This window comes from Bubalus kerabau, chromosome 10 (assembly GCF_029407905.1).
Source record: "Bubalus kerabau isolate K-KA32 ecotype Philippines breed swamp buffalo chromosome 10, PCC_UOA_SB_1v2, whole genome shotgun sequence".
In the NCBI taxonomy this organism is placed as follows: domain Eukaryota; kingdom Metazoa; phylum Chordata; class Mammalia; order Artiodactyla; family Bovidae; genus Bubalus; species Bubalus kerabau.
The window spans coordinates 67,177,891-67,185,903 of NC_073633.1; the positions used below are offsets into that span (position 1 = coordinate 67,177,891).

The 8,013-nt window shown below is 35.9% G+C and overlaps 1 protein-coding gene across 1 annotated transcript in view; it reads left to right on the forward strand.

The window, feature by feature from the left end:
- Nucleotides 1-7,789, forward strand: part of MYEF2 (myelin expression factor 2) — a 31,247-nt gene extending 23,458 nt beyond the window's left edge. Inside the window, exons 15-16 of the mRNA XM_055538045.1 lie at nucleotides 68-119; nucleotides 7,552-7,789. Coding sequence (XP_055394020.1) covers nucleotides 68-119; nucleotides 7,552-7,715 — 216 coding nt within the window. The 3' untranslated portion in view covers nucleotides 7,716-7,789. The remainder of the gene's footprint in view (nucleotides 1-67; nucleotides 120-7,551) is intronic.
- Nucleotides 7,790-8,013: the final 224 nt, after the last annotated feature.

Here is an 8,013-nt window from a genome sequence, read left to right on the forward strand (position 1 = left end):
ATGTAAAGGATACTTAAAATTAATTTTTTCCTTGTATATCTGTTACTAATACCTTTTTTCATTCTAGCTGCCTTTTGACTTGACTTGGCAGAAACTAAAAGAGAAATTCAGTCAGTGTGGTAAGTATGCCAAACTGTAGATATATTGATATTGACTATGGAGGAAAAATTGATTTTAAACTTTTAAATACTGCTTAAAGCATTACCTTTCCAGATGCTTATTCCTGGGTTAATTCCACTTCAAAGAAATGAATTATTTTGCTATCCTCTGACGTAACAGCAGTGCATATTGGTACTAAATAACAAGATTTAGAGTAGAGTTTGTCATTGAGTAGAGTCTTTGTGGATAAAGAAGGTGCATATTGTATTACCTGATTTTTAAATGGTTAATATATCATCATTGGTTGCATTTAAAAGAATTTTTTTTTCCTGTGGGAAATACTGACGAGTGGTATTTTTTTTGTTTATGATGTAGTGCAGTGCATTGTCAGTATGACCCAATGAAATCCTGACTTCTAAGTGATATGGAGTTAATAGATGAGACCCATTCTGCACACTCTTGTCACTTGTACAACTCAAGTAGCTTAGGTGGTAGGTAGCATAGAACCCACTGTCTGTCTTTGTAGGAGTAAGAAGATCTGCCAGAATGAGTAAGCAGCAGCTAGCCATGAATCCCATAGACTACAGGGAAGTGAACATATCAAGGCCTTAGTGACATGTATCAAATGAGGGAGCAGTGGCAGCAAGTATAGATAACCCCTGCTATTGTAGTTTCAGTGGAAAAAAAAAAATCTCCAAATATCATATGATTAGGTAGAAGTGAAACAAGATAAAGAACAAATGGGACAAATAGTGACATTAATGGAAATGTGACCAATATTGAATTGACTCTTCTTTGTCATATGTAGGCAAATTTCCTTTCGAGATCAGACATTGTAACACGTTTGGGGTCTTTGGTGGGCTTCTATACTTGCTATTGGCATTGTTTTGACAGGAGGACATCATCGACTCAAAAACATGTTTTAAAAGGAAAAACCTAGTACCTAAATCTACACTTTAAAAATCTGTACAACATTTTAGCTAATAAAATAAAGTGGTTAACTTTGTTATTTTAGCTCTAGTCTTAACGTACCTTGTTGATCAGTCTGTGTTATGTCATGAAAGTAATGATATTTTTTTGTCTTCTCAATTGTAAAAGCGTCTGACTTTTAGATTTATATTAAGGTAATATAAGTAATTTCCTACCGTTTTCCTATTTTAAACTTGAACTTATATTAGTGGAAAGGAAAATAAGTTATGGTAATATAGAATTAAGTGTCCAGCTATTGACAACTATGGAAATTATTTATTTGGCTTGTATGAACTGAACAGTTTTCTGCCACATCACTTTATTTATTTACTTTTAAATCTTAAGAATTTTTCTTTCTTAGAATGAGAAGTTTGTTTTTAATCTGCTCCAAGCCTTTAGTGGCCCTTTTCGTAGTATAAGTCAGTGTTTTGCTTTTTTTTAACCCCCTGGGCCCAAGGTAAGTTAAGTATATTCTCTTGGTTACTTAGTAAGAGTCTAGTGGTACTCCATGCTCTCTGCTAAAATAGTAACTGTCAGCAAATGACCCATCAGGAAGCCCTCTGATCATTAAATGTCTATAGTATTTAATTTTCCTTAATGGGGCAGTTACAAAGGCTGAAGAAATGTAGTATGAGTTATATAACCCTCAGTACAGCATTTCCTCAGCAGATACAATACAGGGAAAAAAAATCTATTCCGATCTCCAAATACAACAAGATGAGAAGTTAAGTGAGAATAGTAAAGTAGATCTTCCTTTATTCTGTTCAGTGTAATTCCTCAGAATATGCATTTTTAAGAAGGCAGAGTATAATATAAGTGAACCAGTTAGAGTTGGATCCCACATTGGTTTAGGTTATGCTGCTGCTGCTGCTAAGTTGCTTCAGTCGTGTCTGACTCTGTGTGACCCCATAGACGGCAGCCCACCAGGCTCCCCCGTCCCTGGAATTCTCCAGGCAAGAATACTGGAGTGGGTTGCCATTTCCTTCTCCAATGAAAGTGAAAAGTGAAAGTGAAGTCGCTCAGTCGTATCCGACTTAGCGACCCCATGGACTGCAGCCTACCAGGCTCCTCTGTCTGTGGGATTTTCCAGGCAAGAGTACTGGAGTTGGGTGCCATTGCCTTCTCCGTAGGTTATGCTAACAAGGTCAAATAGGCATAGCCTATCATACTTGGTATAGCCTGTACCCTTTAACTGCACTCAGTGGTCTAGTATGATGCAGGATCATAGCATTGCAGTGCAAGGAAAGCCCATCTTAACTATTCCTGCTCTAAACTGTAACAAATATAACATTGCTCTACAGGTTTCCATAATGTAGTTTTCTGTATCAATTAGAAGATCTGTTAACTGCACAGAAAATGGGGACTTGTGGTAGATTTTATTTGCTAAAACATACGCTGCTTCCCTTGTGGCTCAGCTGGTAAAGAATCCGCCTACAATGCAGGAGACCTGGGTTCGATCCCTGGGTTAGGAAGATCCCCTGGAGAAGGGAAAGGCTACCCACTCCAGTTTTCTGGCCTGGAGAATTCCATGGATTGTCGGACATGACTGAGCAGCTTTCACATGCTGCATCAAGCATGACTTGGTGTACTCAAGATTAACATAACAGTAAAAATAATGCAGTAAGAGTAGAAACACAATATGAAGAACATTCACAGATAATCACTTTGTATTGTTTGTAAAGAAACACTAAAACTGTTTTTTGTCTCCTATTTCATAATTATAGTTTTTTGTAGAATATCTTGATTTTACATTTTTTCTCTTATGGTTATGTTACAGCTATACTTTGGAAGTAGATTTTATTAACAATTTAAATATACTTTAACTTGGCCTGTTTTTGGGTATGCTTTTCCATCATTTTCCAGAGTATACCTCACAAGGTTAGTTAATAGACTGACTTAAATAAAGTAGAAAGGTTTCTTTTATTGCAAGGAAGTCATTTTTGTAGTGTATGTAACAGCAATATCTTTGATCATTGTAATACTGATTTCTCATTTCATACTCTTTTGTTCTATTTGTTGTTGTTCTGTAGCTCAATTGTGTCTGACTCTTTGCAGCCCCATGGACTGCAGCTTGCCAGGCTTCCCTGTCCTTCACTGTCTCCTGGAGCTTGCTCAAACTCATGTCCATTGAGTCAGTGATGCCATCCAACCATCTCATCCTCTGTCATCCCTTTCTCCTCCTGTCTCAGTCTTTCCCAGCATCAGGGTCTTATTTAAATGTGTCGGCTCTTCGCATCAGGTGGTCAGAGTATTGGAGCTTCAGCTTCAACATCAGCCCTTCCAGTGAATATGCAGGGTTGATTTCCTTGAGGATTGACTGATTTGATCTCCTTGCAGTCCAAGGGACTCTCAAGGGTCTTTTTCAGCATCATAGTTTTAAAGCATCAGTTTGTCCTATACTGTTGCTGAAATAGCAGTACTATTTTATTTTTCTTGAAATTACCTAAGATCAGTAGATTTTTAAGTCATTTAGGAGTCCTCAGAGCATGGAAAAAGCCAGGGAAATCTGGTATTAATCACTTAAAGCTAAATTTTTTCTCCTCAATTATTTATTTTTAGACAATATCTCTATTGGTGTTTTTATGGAATTAAGAAGAAACTTGGATAACAGAACTTTCTGTTTCTGTTAGGAGCTTTTTAGGGCAGTCTAACCATGAAACAAGTATCTATAAGTCACTTTCTCTATAAGCCTGAGTGTCCAGAATATAAGAAAATTCAGTTAATCTTAGGTGATAGACTTTGTCAGCTAGAACAGCCTTGTGATCATTGTGAAGTCAGGAATTTGGGGGTCTGAATCATGATTCCTAAACAGAGGGAAAATTTAAGAGGAAATAATGGAGAAACTTGTCCTTGGAGATTAACAGATTTTTGCAAGAGATAATTAAATATTTTCCTTTGAAGTTACGAAGATTTCTTGCTTGAATGAACCTCAGTATTGCTGTTAAATCTATGGTAGGATACTTACATTAAGAAAAACTTTAAATTTTTAGGTAAATTTAGAATAATGAAGAACCTTTAACCTTAAAAGCTCTTGAGTGTTCTCCACAGTCCTCTTCAAAATCACTGAAAAATGCTGCCATTTACTAAGGTGTGCTTCTTTAATTAAACTTGCTTGTTTTCATGTCCCAGCATTTGAGATACTAAGAGGACTCTGGAAATTGCTCTGCGTTTATCTTTAAAGCTTTTTTAAAAATATAGTTTTTTATTTCATTTTATGATATAAAGTGTTTCATTTTATGATATTTATTAGAAAATATGATTTCTGTGTATGTTTTTTACTTTTTCTTCCAGTTTCATTGAGATATAATTGACATACAGCACTGTATAAGTTTAAGGTGTACAGCATAAATGGTTTGACTTACACATGTAAAATGATTATTACAAGAAGCTCAGTGAACACCCATCATCTCATAGAAACAAAGAAACAGAAAACAAATTTTCCTTGGGATTTAGGATTTTTTCTGAGGATTTATTCTTAACAATTTTCATATATAGCATATAGTAGTGTTGATTATATTTATCATGTTGTACATTACATCTGTAGTACTTATTTATCTTATAACTGGAAGTTTATACCTTTTGACTGCCTTCTTCTAATTCCCCCTCTCCAGCCCTCTTCCTGTCTCTGACAACTACAAATCTGACCTCTTTTTTTTTTACTGAGTTTGTTTCTTTGCTTTTGAAGTATAATTAATCTACAACCCTATGTTAGTTCCTGTTACACAACCTAGTTACTTGATATTTCCCTACTTTTTAGATGATCATCTCGATAAAGTCTAGTTGTAATATATCACCACGAAAAGATGCTAGTTATTGACTATGTTTCCAACATAGTATGTTTCATACCCGTGATTCATTTATTTTGTGATTGGAAGTTTGTATTCTTAATCTTCCACTCAGACAACCTTACCTGTTGTTCTCTGTACAGCTGTTTCTGTTTTGTTTATTTGTTTTTTAGATTCCATACATAAATGAAATTATACAATATTTATCTTTCTATGTCTGACTTATTTCACTTAGCATAATAACCTCTAGGTCCATCCATGTTGTTGCAAATGGCAAGATTTCATTCTTTTTTTTATGATGTTTTTAGTTTGTTTCCATATCTTGGCTGTTGTAAATAATGCTGCCATGAACAAAGGGGTGCGTATATCTTTCTTAATTAGAGTTTTTGTTTTCTTCGGATAAATACCCAGGAGTGGAATTGCTGGATCATATAGTATTACTATTTTTAATTTCCTGAAGAATCTCCATATTGTTTTCTATAGTGGCAACAACAATTTACATTCCTACTAATGGTGCACAGGGGTGGTTTGGTTTTTACCAGTTGTAGGTTAAAAACTGTTTGGATCAACTTTAACCATTGTAATATAATTTCTCTGGAAATTAGTCTGTTTTAGAACTTTTAGAAGGGCCTTCCCTGGTGGCCTAGTGGTAAAGAATCCCCTGCCAATGCAGGGGACAAGGGTTCAATCCCTGGGTCAGGAAGATCCCCTGGAGAAGGAAATGGCAACCCACTCCAGGATAATTGCCTGGGAAAACCATGGACAGAGGAGCTGGGTGGGTTATAGTCAATGGGATCACAAAGAGTCAGATGTGACTTAGTGACTAAACAACAAATACCTTTTAGAACACAGTTAAGGAGAAGGCTTCCCTGCTGGCTCAGACAGTAAAGCGTCTGCCTGCAATATGGGAGACCCAGGTTTGATCCCTGGGTCAGGAAGATCCTCTGGAGAAGGAAATGGCAACCCACTCCAGTACCCTTGCCTGGAAAATCCCATGGACAGAGGACACTAGTATGCTACAGTCCATGGGGTTCCAAAGAGTCAGACATGACTGAGCAACTTCAATTTCCTTTCCAATTTCCTTTAAGGAGAAGGCAATGGCACCCCACTCCAGTACTCTTGCCTGGAAAATCCCATGGATGGAGGAGCCTGGTAGGCTGCAGCCCATGGGGTCGCTAAGAGTTGGACACAACTGAGCGACTTCACTTTCACTTTTCACTTTCATGCATTGGAGAAGGAAATGGCAACCCACTCCAGTGTTCTTGCCTGGAGAATCCCAGGGACGGGGGAGCCTGGTGGGCTGCTGTCTATGGGGTCGCACAGAGTCGGACACGACTGAAGCGACTTAGCAGCAGCAGCAGCAGCAGCAGATGAGTAACTATCGGTTTTTAAAAAAAAATGCAGTAATGGGGCAAGGTGGTGATGGATGAATAAACAAAAGTAAAAAATAGTCCAGGATGTTGTAGGAATCATTCAGATCAAACTTGAAACACAAAAAAAGTCTTACTCATGCACTCAGATTAAAAATTCATCCCATCATGTGGAAAGGGCTTATGCAATTTTTTGATAAGCCCTTTTTTTTTTTTACCTTCCTCCCTTTTCCTTTTTTTCCCCCCTCCCTTTATAGAACTAAATATGTCTGGCTCTTTGATTTTATTGCCAGACTAAAGTTAGCCCATAGTGATCTGGCAACTACATATTCAAAGGGAGGGAAACATTATGGTAAGTAGTTACACACCTCATTATCTAAATCTGTGTGAACTGGGTTATCATACATCCCTGTTTGCCTGGGGATAGTCTCAGTGTTTACATCTGTTAATTTGTGTGTACTTATTAATATCTCTCCCTTTTACTCTCAGGTTTCTGGTTTGGATGATGGGTTTTTATTGCCATACATTTTTATAAATGATATGTATTTATTTCAAATACCAGTCTGTATAGAGTCAGTAATGATATTAACTCTAAACAGAACCATTGTCTGGTTTTCTTCCTCCTTCTGAAAGTTCCTCTCTAAGGTCCTTCTTTATGTTCTTGTCGTCATCAGTGTTTTGTACCTTTATTGATTTAAATCTATAGTATCTCTTCCATGTCTATTTCCATAAGTACTTGGTGCCACTCTTACATATAGAGTTCAGATTAAGATATTGAATAAATGACTTTGCATTATGGTTGAAAACATAATTAGCGGAGCCCTTTGTGGACCTGGTAAAATTCCTGGGTGGTTGTTACTGTTTTCAGGGATAAAACAGTGATATGGAAGATAAAACGGAAAGAAAAGAGATTAGGGTATTGAGTATAAAACAAGAAATTTTCAAAAAATAATTTTGTTTGGATTTGTGTTTGTTGTTAGGCATGGTAACTAGGTATTGTTTTGTGCTAGCTTACCTTATTTTGCTATAAAATTCAAGTAAAGATTTACATTAAAATTTTTCATTTTAATAAAATACTAAATCCTAAGCAAATTTATTTTTATTTCAATTTTGTATATTATAACCTTTATTTATTACTGTATATGAATTGCATTATATACAGAGTATAAAATGATGAGAGTAATACTTATATGATGTGCTATTTTAAAATCATTAATGTTTTTAACCAAGTTACTTGTCACTTCATAGGCTATGAGAAATTTCAAACCTGTATACTGAAATGGAACCTGTTTATACTGACAGGTAATTCTATAATTTTTCTTTTACAGGTCATGTAATGTTTGCAGAAATAAAAATGGAGAATGGAAAGTCAAAAGGCTGTGGAACGGTCAGATTTGACTCCCCAGAATCAGCTGAAAAAGCCTGCAGAATAATGAATGGCATAAAAATCAGTGGCAGAGAAATTGATGTTCGCTTGGATCGTAATGCATAATTTGAAACCACGGTTGGAACATTCTTACATCTGTTTTGCTGAATCTCCTAGTAAACATCATTTTTTAAAAGTAATACTGTCTGCTTACAAAAAGTTGTAAAAATGAACTTCTAAAACTCCCACCAGTTTTTTAACAGTATAGTGTTAAATATACTGTGTGATTTTTGTTAATCTCAAGTTTGGGTTTTTAAGACAGCAAGTCTGGTCATTCAGTTTAAATGAATGGTTATACTATTTTTAATGAAGTAAGCCATTTTCATGTTATTTTCAGTTCTGCATAGTGGGATTTGTTTGCTAA